At 38.6% G+C, this 16149-nt stretch overlaps 1 protein-coding gene and 1 pseudogene across 3 annotated transcripts in view; one reads left to right on the top strand and one right to left on the bottom strand.

Moving 5' to 3' along the window:
* PCCB (propionyl-CoA carboxylase subunit beta) overlaps positions 1-16149 on the bottom strand; it is a 96124-nt gene that overhangs the window by 71108 nt on the left and 8867 nt on the right. For 2 of the 3 annotated variants that reach the window (XM_030330453.1, XM_030330455.1), the window contains exon 5: positions 15179-15292. The exons of the other annotated variant lie outside the window; for it this stretch is intronic. In XM_030330453.1, the coding sequence (XP_030186313.1) occupies positions 15179-15292 (114 nt within the window). The remainder of the gene's footprint in view (positions 1-15178; positions 15293-16149) is intronic. 3 annotated transcript variants of the gene reach the window in all.
* Positions 13107-13209, top strand: LOC115524402 (annotated as a pseudogene).

Below are 16149 nucleotides of genomic sequence, written 5' to 3'. Positions count from 1 at the left end.
TTCAAGCTATACTACAAAGCTGTAACTATCAAGACAGTATGGTACTGACACAAGAACAGACACTCAGATCAATGGAACAGAATAGAGAACCCAGAAATGGACCCACAAACGTATGGCCAACTAATCTTTGACAAGGCAGGAAAGAATATCCAATGGAATAAAGACAGTCTCTTCAGCAAGTGGTGCTGGGAAAACTGGACAGCGACATGCAGAAGAATGAACCCGGACCACTTTCTTACACCATACACAAAACTAAACTCAAAATGGATGAAAGACCTAAATGTAAGACAGGAAGCCATCAAAATCCTAGAGGAGAAAGCAGGCAAAAACCTCTTTGACCTTGGCTGCAGCAACTTCTTACTCAACACGTCTCCGGAGGCAAGGGAAACAAAAGCAAAAATGAATGACTGGGACCTCATCAAAATAAAAAGCTTCTGCACAGCCAAGAAAGCAACCAGCAAAACTAAAAGGTAATCGACAGAATGGGAGAAGATATTTGCAAATGACATATCAGATAAAGGGTTAGTACCCAAAATCTATAAAGAACTTATCAAACTCAACACCCAAAAAACAGATAATCCAGTGAAGAAATGGGCAAAAGACATGAATAGACACTTCTCCAAGGAAGACATCCAGATGGCCAACCGACACATGAAAAAATGCTCAACATCACTCATCAGGGAAATACAAATCAAAACCACAATGAGATACCACCTCACACCTGTCTGAATGGCTAACATTAACAACTCAGGCAACAACAGTTGTTGGCTAGGATGTGGAGAAAGATGATCTCTTTTGCATTGTTGGTAGGAATGCAAGCTAGTGCAGCCACTCTGGAAAACACTATGGAGGTTCCTCAAAAAACTAAAAATAGAACTACCCTACAACCCAGCAATTGCACTGCTAGGTATTTACCCAAGGGATACATGTGTGCTGTTTCAAAGGGACACATGCACCCCAATGTTTATAGCAGCACTATCAACAGCCAAAGCATGGAAAGAGCCCAAATGTCCATCGATGGATGAATGGATAAAGAAGATGTGAGATATATAGATAGATATATGTGTGTGTGTGTATATACACACACACACACAATGAAGTATATATATATGTGTGTGTGTGTGTGTATGTATATATATATGTATATGTATATATACAAATATATAAAGAACTCACCCAACTCAACAGAACGTGGGAATTAAATTACACATGGGAAATCAATTAAAATATGGGAAGCTCTGGGGCAAGTAGGTGGCTCAGTATACACACACACACACACACACACACACACACACACACACACAATGGAGTATTACTCGGCAATCAAAAAGAATGAAATCTTGCCATTTCCAACTACGTGGATGAACTCGAGGGTATTATGCTAAGTGAATTTAGTCAGTCAGAGAAAGATAAATATCATATGACTTCACTCATATGAGGGTTAGGAGACCCAAAACATAAAACATAAGGGAAGGGAAACAAAAATAATATAAAAACAGGGAGGGGTAAAAAACAGAAAAGACTCATAAATATGGAGAACAAATAGAGGGTTACTGGAGGGGTTGTGGGAGGGGGGATGGGCTAAATGGTAAGGGGCACCAAGGAATCTACTCCTGAAATCATTGTTGCACTATTTGCTAATTGGATGTAAATTTTAATAAATAAAAATTAAATTTAAAAAATGAATAAAAGATCCAAAACAGGGGCACTTGGGTGGCCTCAGTTAAGTGTCTGGACTTTGGCTCAGGTCATGATCTCATGGTTCCTGAGTTTGAGCCCCACATCAGACTCCATGCTGACAAAGTGGAGCCCGCTTGGGATTCTCTCTCTGCCTGTCCCCCCACTAATGCTCGCTCTCTCTTCTCTCAAATAAATAAATAAAATCATAAAAAAAAAAAACCCTTAAAAAAAAAAAAAAAAGATCCAAAATAGGCAAAGCAATCTGGAGAAAGACGTAACCTGGAGGTATTTCAAGCTATATTACAAAGCAATCATAATCTAAACAGTATAGGACTGAATTAAAGATAAGACACAAACCAACAGAAGAGAGCACCCAGAAATAAACCACACATATATGGTCAATTAATCTATGAGAGAGGAGCCAAGAATATATAATGGGGAAAGGACAGCCTCTAAGTAATTAGTGTTGCGAAAATTGGAAACCCACATGCAAAAGACTCAAACTAGACACTGTCTTACACTATGCACAAAGATCAACTCAAAATGAATTGAAGACTTGAACATAAACCAGAAACCAAAACTCACAGAAGAAACCATAGGTAATAAGCTCCTTGACTAGGTCTTAGCAATAGTTTTTTTACTCTGACACCAAAAGTAAAATAACAAAGCAAAAATAAACAAGTGGGACTAAATCAAACTAAACGGCTTCTGCATAGCAAAGGAAACCTTCAACAAAATGAAAAGGCAATCTACTGAATGGGAGAAGAGATCTGCAAATCATATCTGGTAAGGGGCTAATATCCAAAATATATAAAGAACTCACCCAACTCAACAGAACGTGGGAATTAAATTACACATGGGAAATCAATTAAAATATGGGAAGCTCTGGGGCAAGTAGGTGGCTCAGTCAGTGAGCGTCCAACTTCAGCTCAGGTCATGATCTCACGGTGTATGAGTTTGAGCCCGCATCAGGCTCGCTGTTGTCAGTGTAGAGCCTGCTTGGATCCTCTGTCTCCCTCTCTCTGCCTCCTGCCCCACTTGCTCTCGCTCTCTCAAAAAATAAATAAATAAATAAATAAATAAATAATAATAAATATAATAAATAATAAATAAAATAAAAATAATATTATATATGGGAAGATCTGATAAGACATTTTCAAAAAAGACATACAGATGGCCAACAGGTACAAAACAAGATGCTCAGCTTCACCAATCATCATAGAAACACGAAACAAAACCACAATGAGAGGTCACTTTACTCCTACTAGAATGGGTATTATCAAAAGACAAGAATTAACAAGTGGTTGGTGAGGGTGTGTAAGAAAGGAACTCTTGTGTACTGTTGGCGGAAATGTAAATGGTGCAACCACAATGGAAAACACTATGGAGGTTCCTCAATATTAAGACTAGAGCTACCCTAAGATCCAGTAATTCAACTACTGGGTATCTATCTGAAGAAAACCAAACACTAATTTGAAAAGATATCTGCACCCCTAAGTTCACTGCAGCATTGTTTACAATAGCCAAGATATGGAAACAACCTAAGTGTCCATCAATGGATAAATGGATAAATTGTGGTACATAGGTACAATGGAATATTATTCTGCCATAAAATAGGAAATCTTGCCATTTGCAACAACATGGATGAACCTCGAGGGCATTATGCTAAGTGAAATGTCAGACAAGACAGACAAATACTGAATAAGATATATGTGGAAACTAAATAATGTATATATATATTTAGAAGCTTACAGAAACAGAGAACAGATGGGGGTGGGGAAGACAGGGAAACGATTGGAAGATGCTTTCAAGTTTAAATAAATTGAATAAAAATTAAAAATTAAATTAAATTAAATATCTCCATATTTTTCCACAGGAAACTCACTTTAGAGATGAGGACACAGAACTAAAAAAACATTCAGTGAGTGGAGAGGAGTTAAAAATGCCAGAACATCACGGGGACCCTAAGCTTGTCTCATCCCTGAAACACAGCTTTATTTGCATCAAACCATTTTGAACACCTGAGAAATTGATCTGAGGATTAATGGAACAATATGCATAATTGGAACCGAGAACTTGGCAGGTACATGGTTGTAGAGAGGTGAGAGAAAAGCCACAGAGCGACAGAGGGTAGGGAGCCATTTTTTTTGCAGAGAAAGGTCAGAGAGAAAAGAGAAGGTCGGGGGGAGTGCAGTGCATCAAAATCATGCATGAAAAGCACTCCCTCTGACAGAGAAAGAGAAACTATCAACTACCAAAACTGAAATAGGAAGAAGTAAATTTGAACAGACCCATAATCAGCAAAGAAATTCAACTAGTAAATAAAATTCTCCTAACAAAAAGTCCAGGGCCAGATGGCTTCCCTGGGAATTCTACCAAACATTTGAGGAAGAGTTAATACCTATTATTTAGAATTTGTTCCAAAAAATATAAAAGGAAAACTTCCAAAGTCATTCTATGAGGCCAGCACTACTTGTTTCCAAAACCAGACAAAGACCCCACTAAAAAGGAGAATTACCACCAATCTCACTGATGAAAATGGATGCAAAAACTCCCAAGGAAAGCAAACCGAATCAAACAATACATTAAAGAATTATTTGCCACGATCAAGTTAGATTTATTCCTGGGCTGCAGGGGTGATTCAATATCCACAAATCAATCAACATGGTATATCACATTAATAAAATAAAATATAAGAACCACATGACCCTCTAATAGATGCAGAAAAAACATTCAACAAAATACAACAGCTTTTCTTGATAAAAAAACTCAAGAAAGTAGGGACAGAAGGAACATACCTCAAGATCATAAAGGCCATATATGTAAGGTCCACAGCTACTATCCTACTCAATGGGGAAAAATGGAGAGCTTTCCCTCTAAGGTCAGGAACACAAAAGGGTTGTCCATTCTCACCACTACTGTTGAGCACAGTGTTGTAAGTCCTAGCCTCAGCAATCAGACAACAAAACGAAATAAAAGGCATCCTAATTGTCAAAGAAGTCAAACTCCCACCCTTCACAGACAACACGATACTCTACATGGAAAGCCTGAAAGACTTCAAGAAAAAACTGCTAAAACAGATACATAAATTCAGCAAAGTCACAGGCTATAAAATCACCATACAGAAACCAGATGCACTTCTATACATCAATAATGAAGCAGAAAGAGAAATCAAGGAATCAATCCCATTTACAATTGCACCTAGGAATAAACCTAACCAAAAAGGTAAAAGATCTGTATGGTGAAAACTATAGAAAGCTTATGAAAGAAATTAAAGACACAAAGAAATGGAAAAACATCCCACGCTCACAGATTGGAAAAACAAACACTGTTAAAATGTCAATACTACCCAAAGCAATGTACACATTCAATGCGATCCCTATCAAAACACCAGCATTCTTCACAGAGCTATAACGAACAATTCTAAAATTTGTGTGGAACCACAAAAGACCCTGAAAGCCAAAGTAACATTAAAAAGAAAACCATGGCACAAAAACAGACACATAGACCAATGGAATAGAATAGAAACCCCAGAACTAGACCCACAACATATGGCCAACTCATCTTTGACAAAGAAGGAAAGAACATCCAATGGAAAAAAGACAGTCTCTTTAACAAATGGTGCTGGGAGAACTGGACAGCAACATGCAGAAGGTTGAAACTAGACCACTTTCTCACACCATTCACAAAAATAAACTCAAAATGGATAAGGACCTGAATGTGAGACAGGAAACCATCAAAACCCTAGAGGAGAAAGCAGGAAAAGACCTCTCTGACCTCAGCCGTAGCAATCTCTTACTCGACACATCCCCAAAGGCAAGGGAATTAAAAGCAAAAGTGAATTACTGGGACCTTATGAAGATAAAAAGCTTCTGCACAACAAAGGAAACAACCAACAAAACTAAAAGGCAACCAACAGAATGGGAAAAGATATTTGCAAATGACATATCGGACAAAGGGCTAGTATCCAAAATCTATAAAGAGCTCACCAAACTCCACACCCGAAAAACAAATAACCCAGTGAAGAAATGGGCAGAAAACATGAATAGACACTTCTCTAAAGAAGACATCCGGATGGCCAACAGGCACATGAAAGATGTTCAGCATCGCTCCTTATCAGGGAAATACAAATCAAAACCACACTCAGGTATCACCTCACACCAGTCAGGGTGGCCAAAATGAACAAATCAGGAGACTATAGATGCTGGAGAGGATGTGGAGAAACGGGAACCCTCTTGCACTGTTGGTGGGAATGCAAATTGGTGCAGCCGCTCTGGAAAGCAGTGTGGAGGTTCCTCAGAAAATTAAAAATAGACCTACCCTATGACCCAGCAATAGCACTGCTAGGAATTTATCCAAGGGATACAGGAGTACTGATGCATATGGGCACTTGTACCCCAATGTTCATAGCAGCACTCTCAACAATAGCCAAATTGTGGAAAGAGCCTAAATGTCCATCAACTGATGAATGGATAAAGAAATTGTGGTATATATACACAATGGAATACTACGTGGCAATGAGAAAAATGAAATATGGCCTTTTGTAGCAACGTGGATGGAACTGGAGAGTGTAATGCTAAGTGAAATAAGCCATACAGAGAAGGACAGATACCATATGGTTTCACTCTTATGTGGATCCTGAGAAACTTAACAGGAACCCATGGGGAGGGGAAGGAAGAAAAAAAAAAAAAGAGGTTAGAGTGGGAGAGAGCCAAAGCATAAGAGACTGTTAAAAACTGAGAACAAACTGAGGGTTGATGGGGGGTGGGAGGGAGGGGAGGGTGGGTGAGGGTATTGAGGAGGGCACCTTTTGGGATGAGCACTGGGTGTCGATATGGAAACCAATTTGTCAATAAATTTCAAATATATATAAAAAAAATAAATAAATAAAAGCATTTAAAAAGAACAGTTAGATACAAAGGAAACCCCTTAAGGCTATCAGCTGATTTTCACCAGGAACTTCACAGGACAGACAGTAATGGCATGATACATTCAAAGTGCTAAAAGAGGGGCATCTGGTGGCTCAGTCTGTTGGGCGTCTGACTTCGGCTGAGGTCAAGATCTCACAGTTCGTGAGTCTTAGCCCCATGTCAGCTCTGTGCTGACAGCTCAGAGCCTGGAGCCTACTTCAGATTCTGTGTCTCCCTCTCTCTCTCTGACCCTTCCTTGCTCTCTCTTTTTCTCCTCTCAAAATTAAACAAACATGAAAAAAAAATTTTTTTTAATAAAAAGTGCTAAAAGAAGAACATCTGTGGGACGCCTGGGTGGCTCAGTCAGTTGAGCATCCGGCTTGGGCTCAGGTCATCATCTCATGGTTTCTGAGTTCGAGCCCCGCATCAGCCTCTGTGCTGACAGCTCAGAGTCTGCAGCCTGCTTCGGATTCTGTGTCTCCCTCTCTCTCTCCCCCTCCCCTGCTCACACTCTGTCCCTCTCTCTCTCTCAAAAATAAACAAACATTTAAAAAAAAAATTAAAAAAAAAAAAGAACATCTGCAACCAAGATACTCTATCCAGCAAGCTATCATTCAAAATAGGAGATATACAGTTTCTCAAACAAAAACCAAAGGAGTTCATCACCACTAAATTAGCCCTACAAGGAACATTAAAGGGGACTCTTTGAATAGAAAGGACAGATCATAAGAGTCAGTAGGGGGCACAAAAGCAGTAAATTAAGTGTATTATAAAAAAAAATCAGTCAAGATATACACAAAGTAAAAGGATGTAAAGTGTGACACCATATACCTAAAACGTGGGGGGCAGAGGAGTAAAGAATGGGTTCAAATTTAAGGTATCATCAACTTAATATAAACTGTTATATGCAGATGTTATATACCCAGTGGTAACCACAAACCAAAAACCAGTAATAGATATGCAAAGAATAAAGAGAAAGGAATCCAAGTATATCACTAAAGAAAGCCAGCAAACTATGAAAGAGCAAAGGAAGAAACAAAGAACTACAAAAACAACCATAAAACAAGTAACAAAATAGCAATATATACCTATCAATAATTATTTTAAATGTAAATGGACTAAACACTCCAATTAAAAGACATAGTATGACAGATGGATAAAAAATCAAGACCAATCAATATGCTACCTTCATATCAGACAAAGACACATGCAGACCAGGGTGCCTGGGTGGCTCAATCAGTTAAGCATCCAACTTCAGCTCAGGTCATGATCTCATGGTTCATAAGTTTGAACACTATATAATCATCACTATACAATCATCAATAGAACAATCCAACAAGACGATGTAACAATCGTAAATATTTATGCATCTAACATGAAAGCACCTAAATACATAAAGCAGCTAATAACAAATATACTCTATAGTAAAACCGTAATAGCAGGGGACTTTAACCCCCAACTCACATCAATGGATACATCATCCAAACAGAAAATCAACAAGGAAACCATAGTTTTGAATGAAACACTGAACCAGATGGATCTAATACACAGCCAGAACATTCCATCCTAAGACAGTGCAATACACATTCTTTTTAAGCACACATTTAACATTCTATGAATAGATCACATATTGGGCCATAAACAAGTCTCAACAAATTCAGAACAACTGAAGTCATATACATCTTTTCCAACCACAACACTATGAAGTCAACCACAAGAAAAAAAATCTGTCAATAACACAAAGCATGGAGGTTAAATAATATGCTACTAAACAATGAATGAGTCAACAAAGAAATCAAAATAAAAAAAAAAAACAAAACATGGAGGCAAATGAAAACAGTCCAAAATCTTGGGGATGCAGCAAAAGCTGTTCTAATAGTGAAATTTATAGCAATAGAGGCCTACCGCAAAATAAAAATCTCCAATATGCAACCTAACCTTACACCTAAAGGAGCTATAAAAAGAACCAAACCCAAAACCGGCAGAAGGAATTAAAGAGTAGTGCAGAAATAAGTGAAATAGAAACTAAAAAACCAATAGAACAGATCGATGAAACCAGGAACTAGTTCTTTGAAAAGATCAACAAAATTAATAACCTTTAGCCAGACTCATCAAAAAAAGAGAGGACTCAAAAATCAGAGATGAAAAGGAGAGGGGTGGTTGGGTGGCTCAGTCAGTTTAAGTGACTTGCTTGGGCTCAGGTCATGATCTTGCAGTTTGTGAGTTCGAGCCCCGTGTCAGGCTCTGTGCTGACAGCTAGAGCCTAGAGACTGCTCCAGATTCTGTCTCCCTCTCTCTCTGCCCCTCTCCCTCTCATGCTATCTCTGTCTCTCAAAAATAAATATTAAAAAAATTTTTTTAATAAAAAAAATGAAAAAGGAGAAATAACACCACAGATATACAAATAATTGTAACAGAATATTATGAAAAATTATATGCCAACCAACTGGACAACCTAGAAGTGGAAAATTCCTAGAAATTTAACCTCTCAAACTGAACAAGGAAAAAATAGAAGATTTGCACAGACCAATCACCAGCAATGCAATTAAATTAGTAATCAAAAAACTCCCAAGAAACAAAAGTCCAGCACCAGACTGCTTCATGGGTGAATTCTGCCAAACATTCAAAGAAGAGTTAATAACCATTCTTCTCAAACTATTGCAAAAAATAGAAGAAAAGCTTCCAAAAATCAGTCTATGAGGCGTTAACCTGATACCAAAACCAAGATGATACAACAAAAAGAACTACAGACTAATATTTCTGATGAATACAGATGCAAAAATCCTCAACAAAATAGTGGCAAACCAAGTCTAACAATACATTTAAAAAAAATCATTCACCACCATCGATGGGATTTACTCCTGGATTGCAAGGGTGATTCAGTATTTGCAAAATCAACATGATACACATAAGGTCAGTAAGAGAAAGAATAAAAACCACATGATTTCAAAAGATGCAGAAGTAAACATTTGACAAAGTACAACATCCATCCATGATTAAAAACAACAAGGGGCACCTTGTTGGCTGGGTGGCTCAGTCGGTAAGTGTCCAACTTCAGCTCAGGTCATGATCTCGCAGTTTGAGTTCAAGCCCCACATCAGGCTCTGTGCTGACAGCTCAGAGCCTGGAGCCTGCTTCGGATTCTGTGCCTCCCTCTCTCTCTGCTCCTCCCCCATTCACACTCTCTCTCTCAAAAATAAACATTAAAAAAAAAATTAAAAAAAAAAAACACCTCTACAAATAGGGTCGGAGAGAACATACCTCAACATAATAAAGGACATATATGAAAACCCAGGACTAACATTATACTCAATGATGAAAAATCGAGAGCTTTTTCCCTAAGGTCAGGAACAAGACAAGGATGTCCACTCTCACCCCTCTTATTCAATACAGCACACAAAACAGCCACAGCAATCAGACAACAAAAATGAGGCATCCAAATTGGTAAGGAAGAAGAAAAAATCACTACTTGCATATGACAGGATACTATATACAGAAAACCCTATAAAGACTCCACCAAAAAACTACTAGAACTGATAAATGATCTCAATAAGGTCACAGGATACAAAATCAGCATCAGAAACCCACTGCATTTTTCTATACACTTATAATGGAAGTAACAGAAAGAGAAATTAAGAAAATAATCACATTTACAATTGCACCAAAAAGAATAAAATAGCAATGAGGTGGAACACTTGTACTGTGAAAACTATAAAATGCTGGTAAAAGAAAAAAAAACTGAAAACAATACAAATGGAAATATATACTATGTTCATGGACTGAGAAAAATTGTTAAAATGTCCATACTACCCAAAGCAGTCTATAGATTTAATGTAATCCCTATCAAAATACCAACAGTAATTCAGAATTAGAATAATCCTAAATTGTATGGAACCACTCAAATCCTGAGTAACCAAAGCAATAAAAAAGAAAAACAAAACTGGAGGTATAACAATCCCAGATTTCAAGTTTTATTACAAAGCTGTAGTACACAAAACAATAGGATACTGGCACAAAAATACTTAGATCAATGAACACATTAGAAACTCCAGAAATCAACCCACAATTATATAGTCAATTAATCTTCAACAAAGGGGCAAGAATATGCAATGGGAAAAAGTCTCTTCAACAAATGGTATTGGGAAACTGGACAGCTATATGCCAAAAAATGAAACTGGACCACTTCCACCACACACAAAAAATGAACTCAAAATGGATTAAAGACCTAAATGTAAGACCTGATACCATTAGGGGTGCCTGGGTGGCTCAGTCAGTTAAGTGTCTGAGTCTTGATTTTGACTCAGATCATGATCTCACAGGTTCATGGGATCAAGCCCCACATCTGGCTCTACCCTCACAGGGCAGAGTCTGCTTAGGATTCTCTCTCACTCTCTCTCTCTCTCTCTGGCCCACCCTGATTATGCTCTCTCAAAATAAATAAAACATTAAAAAAAAAAAAGACCTAAAACCATTTAAGTCCTAGAAGAGGGGGCACCTGGGTGGCTCAGTCAGTTAACTGTCCAACTTTGGCTCAGGTCATGATTTCACAGTTTGTGATTTCGAGCCCCATGTCAGGCCCTGTGCTTACAGCCAGAGTCTGGAGGGTTCTGTGTCTCCCTCTCTCTCTGCCCCTCCCTGCTCACCAATAAATAATGAATAAACATTAAGAAATATATAAAAAATAATGATAAAGTCCTAGAAGAGAGCACAGGCAGTAATTTCTCTGATAATGACCATAGCAACATTCTTCTAGATAGGTCTCCTAAGGGAAACAAAAGCAAAAATAAACTATTGGGACTTCATCAAAATAAAAAAGTTTCTGCAGAGTGAAAGAAACAAATCAAACTATAAACAACCTACTGAATGAGAGAAAATATTTGCAAATAACGTATCTGATAAAGGGTTAGTGCCCAAAATATATAAAGAACTGATATAGCTCAACATTCCAAAAACAAATAATCCAATCAAAAACTGGGCAGAAGACATGAACAGATATTTCTCTAAAGAAGACATCCTTAGCCAACAGGCACATGAAAAGATGCTCAACATCACTTATCATCATGGAACTGCAAATCAAAACCATAATGATATACCACCTCACACCTGTGAGGTGGCAAAAATCAAAAACACAACAATAAGTGTTGGCAAGGACACGAAGAGAAAAGAACCTTCATGCACCACTGGTGGAAATGCAAACTTGTGCAGCCGCTGTGGAAGACAGTATGGAGGTTCCTCAAAAAAAATTAAAAACAAAATTACCCTATGATCCAGTAATCGCTCTGCTGGGTATTTACCCAAAGAATACAAAACACTAATTCTAATTCCAAGGGATATATGCACCTCTATGTTTACTGGAGCATTATTTACAATAGCCATATTAGAGAAGCAACCCAAGTGTCCATCAATAGATGAACGGATAAAAGTGATACACACACACACACACACACACACACACACACACAGGAATATTACTCAGCCATAAAAAAAGAATAAAATCTTGCCATTTGCAACAACATGGATGGAACTAGAGTATAATGCTAAGTGAAAGAAGTCAGAGAAAGACAACTACCATGTGATTTCACTCATATGTGGAGCTTAAGAAACAAAACAAACGCAGGGTGCCTGGGTGACTCAGTCAGTTAAGTGTCTGACTTCAGCTCAGGTCATGATCTTGCGGGTCATGAGTTCAAGCCCCGTGTTGGGTTCTGTGCTGAGAGCTCAGAGCCTGTAGCCTGCTTCAGATCCTGTGTCTCCCTGTCTCTCTGTCCCTCCTCCACTCAGCTCTGTCTCTCTCTCTCTCTCTCAAAAATAAACTTAAAAAAAAAAAAAAAATGGGGGCGCATGGGTGGCTCAGTCGGTTAAGTGTCCGACTTCGACTCAGGTCATGATTTCATGCTCTGTGAGTTCCAGCCCCACATCAGGCTCTGTGCTGACAGCTCAGAGCCTGGAGCCTGCTTCAGATTCTGTGTCTCCCTCTCTCTCTGGCCCTCCCCCATTCATGCTCTGTCTCTCTCGGTCTCAAAAATAAATACACGTTAAAAAAAAATTTTTTTTTAATAAATAAATAAATAAATAAATAGATAAATAAAAATGAACAAAAGAAAAAGACTCTTAAGTATGCAGAACTGATGGTTACCAGAAAGGAGCTGGGGGAGGCAGATGGGTGAAATAGGTGAAAGGGATTAAGAGTTCACTTGTTGTGGGGTAGCTGGGTGGTTCAACTCAGTTAAGTGTCTGACTTTGGCTCAGGTCATGATCTCATGGTTCATGAGTTCGAGCCCCACATCAGGCTTTCTGCTGTCAAGGCAGAGCCCACTTCAGATCCTCTGCCCCCCTGTCTCCACCCCCCCACTTGCACTTTTACTCTCTCTCAGAATAAACTTAAAAAAAAAGTTCACTTATCAATAAGGAGCACTGAGTAATGTATGGCACTGTTAAATCACTACATTATACACCTGAAACTAATACTGTTGTTAATTTTACTGGAATTCAAAAAGTCACTGAATTACATGCTTACATTCTTCTCAGCCTTTTGGCTAAGATCAAGTGTAGTATCTGTTCTTTTCAGAGTTACATTCTTACAATGGATGGATTTTAGGGTTTGTAAATTATACCTCTTATAAAACTTCCAAAAAAATGTTAAGGTCATAGAGGAAAAAGAAAAACTGTCCCAAATTAAATTTTTTTTTTTAACGTTTATTTATTTTTGAGACAGAGACAGAGCATGAACGGGGGAGGGTCAGAGAGAAAGAGGGAGACACAGAATCCGAAACAGGCTCCAGGCTCTGAGCAGTCAGCACAGAGCCCAACGCGGGGCTCAAACTCATGACCATGAGATCATGACCTGAGCTGAAGTCGGACGCTTAACCGACTGAGCCACCCAGGCGCCCCTAAAACTGTCCCAAATTAAAGGAAATTAAATAGGTAAGACAACTAAAGACAGTACTTAATCCTGGACTGGATGGGGCATAGGGGTACAGGAGAACAGCTACCAAAGGCTTTATTAGGATCACTTGATGAAATCTGAATTGCCATAGATAAAAAATATTGATGAATTCGTATTAAATTTCCTGATTTCTATTACTGTACTCGTTTTATCACAGAATGTCCTTGTTCTCAGGAAACACACAATGAAGGATTTAAGGGCTAAAGGAGGTACAATCTCCAGTTTATTCTCAAATGTTTCAGAGAAATATAACCTGCAAATATATACTTATGGAGACAAATGATAGAGCAAATGGGCAAAATGTAAACAAGTGGTGAATCTGGGTAAAGGGCATACAGGGAGTTCCTTGAACTGTTTTTGCAATTTTTATGTAAAATTTGAAATTTTATCAAAATTACAAAAAAAAATTTAAACAGTACAGTAGCAGGAAGTGGCTGGAGGTGTAGAAATGACAAGCAGCATTAGTAAATAATTTATTAAAGTCACTGAAGCCTATCTCCTGAAAAGAAAACACAACACAACCTGCAGCCTATACTCACAAAGATGGGTTAGACTAGGAGATATTCTAAAACGCTGATAACCTCTAAAATGTGGGGATTTACTGCCACTTCTCTTATGGCCATGCTTTCTTTCCTTCATTTCCAACACAGGCATGACTACCAGGTTAGGGGGCAAAGGAGATTTTCCAGGCCTAAACTGTTCTGACTATGCCACCCAAAGTGCTAATTCTCCCCAGTAGGTTATTCCTAGAGCTCAAGATTAAAGATTAAAAAGTAGGTTCACAAAGTGGCTTCTCAACGAACATGTGTATTCCCACAACTAGCAGAGCAGCTTACACAAATACACATTTTTCTGATGGATCACAAAGGGCAGTAGCCAGGGATAAAACATTCATAAGCCTGCAGGCCAGGGAGATGACAAGAACAGCTGGCCTGATTAGAAACAATGTCTGCCTGTCTCTTTCCTGCCTTCTCCCTATTTCCTCCCCTCCCCAGAAATACAGACCTCTCCCTTTCCTCAAGTTTCCATCTGGCAGTATCTCTCTCCCTTACCCCAACCTCCTTTACCTTCTTATAACATACTTCCTACTTCAAGTAATACATCTAATCTACTTTTGTGTTTTTCATTTCTTTCTTTGTAATTTTAGTTTGTAAGTAAGCAGAAAGATCTGATATACTGTTCATCAAATGTTTCCGAATAGTGGGATTTGGCTGATTTTTCTTCTTTGTACTACAACTTGAACTTCATATGGTGATATTGTGTTTTAAACAAAATAAAATACTACATATTTTTTTTAATTCCTAATTCTAGCAAATCAATTCATTTTAAACTTTCATAACATTCCATGTCCCTTGCTTTTGAGAAAAATAATTAGGTGATTTCCCCTATAAGTGGTCTTTAATTTTGTTTTCCCCTAAGAGTTGCCCTCTGTGATAAAAAAAAAAAAAAGTAAACCCTCTCCACCTACTCTCTTGCTTTTTGTACACCTTCCATGCCTTCCCCAGTGACACAGGAAGAAGCCACAGAACAGACACAAGGTAGATAACAAGGAATAGGGATGGGAAAGCTCTAACCAGGGCACAGCTTAGAAATTAAGCCTTGTATTATTTTATTCTGTAAATGCTATTAACAGGTTTCTTACCAGAAAAATGTCTGCATAGCCAGCCAAAGACTCTACTCCCTCTTGGATCCGTGCTCCCCCAGAGTCATTCAGTCCAATCACTGGAGCCCCCACTGTCATGGCCTGGTCCATGATCTGAGACAGCAAAGCAATCTTTTATGAGACAACTGATCCTTTTATCAAAAACAATTTATAAAGTACCATGGTGTTTTCTGGAAAATGTTCCAAGTGCACTTTTCTTTTTAAATGCTCATTCTGAGAGAGAGAGAGAGAGGAGAGCACACGCATGTGAATAGGGAGAGGGGCAGAGAGAGAGAAGCGAGAGAATCCCAAGTAGGCTCCACACTGTCAGCACAGAGCACGATGCAGGACTCAATCTCATGAGCCATGAGATCATGACCTGAGCTGCAATCAAGAGTTGGATGTTTAACCAAGTGAGCCATTTGGGCGCCCCTAATTACACTTCTCAAAACAGGAATCATTAACACTGGCTTCATTCCCCATGATGATTAGGTACCTCCATGGAAAACAGAACCAAAATTTTAAGGGCTGATTAAAGCCCTTCAGGCATCCAAGAGCCAAAGCACTCCACGCCAGCAGGGGATAAGACTGCTCATAGCAACCATTTCTGAGCCACAGGCCCAGGCTATAATATTTTCCAGTATCCAGTTTTGTTCCCAACTTTTTTTTTTCAAGCAGGTTGCATGCCCAATGTAGGGATTGGGCATGGCCTTGAGAACTCATGACCTTGAGATCTCATAACCTTGAGATCAAGAGTCACATGTTCTACTGGCTGAGCCAGTCAGGCGTCACCACCTACCCCCGCACCCCTTACTCTTTTGAAAGAACTGACACTAAACACAATAACAAAATAGTATTTTTATGAAAGTACATGTAGATCCATCTGTTAACCAGAGCCAGGCCCAAGCCTGATTTCACTTGTAATAAGGCATATTTTCCTCATGGGTCAGTAGTTGAGGGCTTAATAAGCA

This window comes from Lynx canadensis, chromosome C2, assembly GCF_007474595.2.
Source record: "Lynx canadensis isolate LIC74 chromosome C2, mLynCan4.pri.v2, whole genome shotgun sequence".
In the NCBI taxonomy this organism is placed as follows: domain Eukaryota; kingdom Metazoa; phylum Chordata; class Mammalia; order Carnivora; family Felidae; genus Lynx; species Lynx canadensis.
Note: the sequence above shows the minus strand (reverse complement) of the source record. Positions and strands in the feature narration are given on the sequence as shown.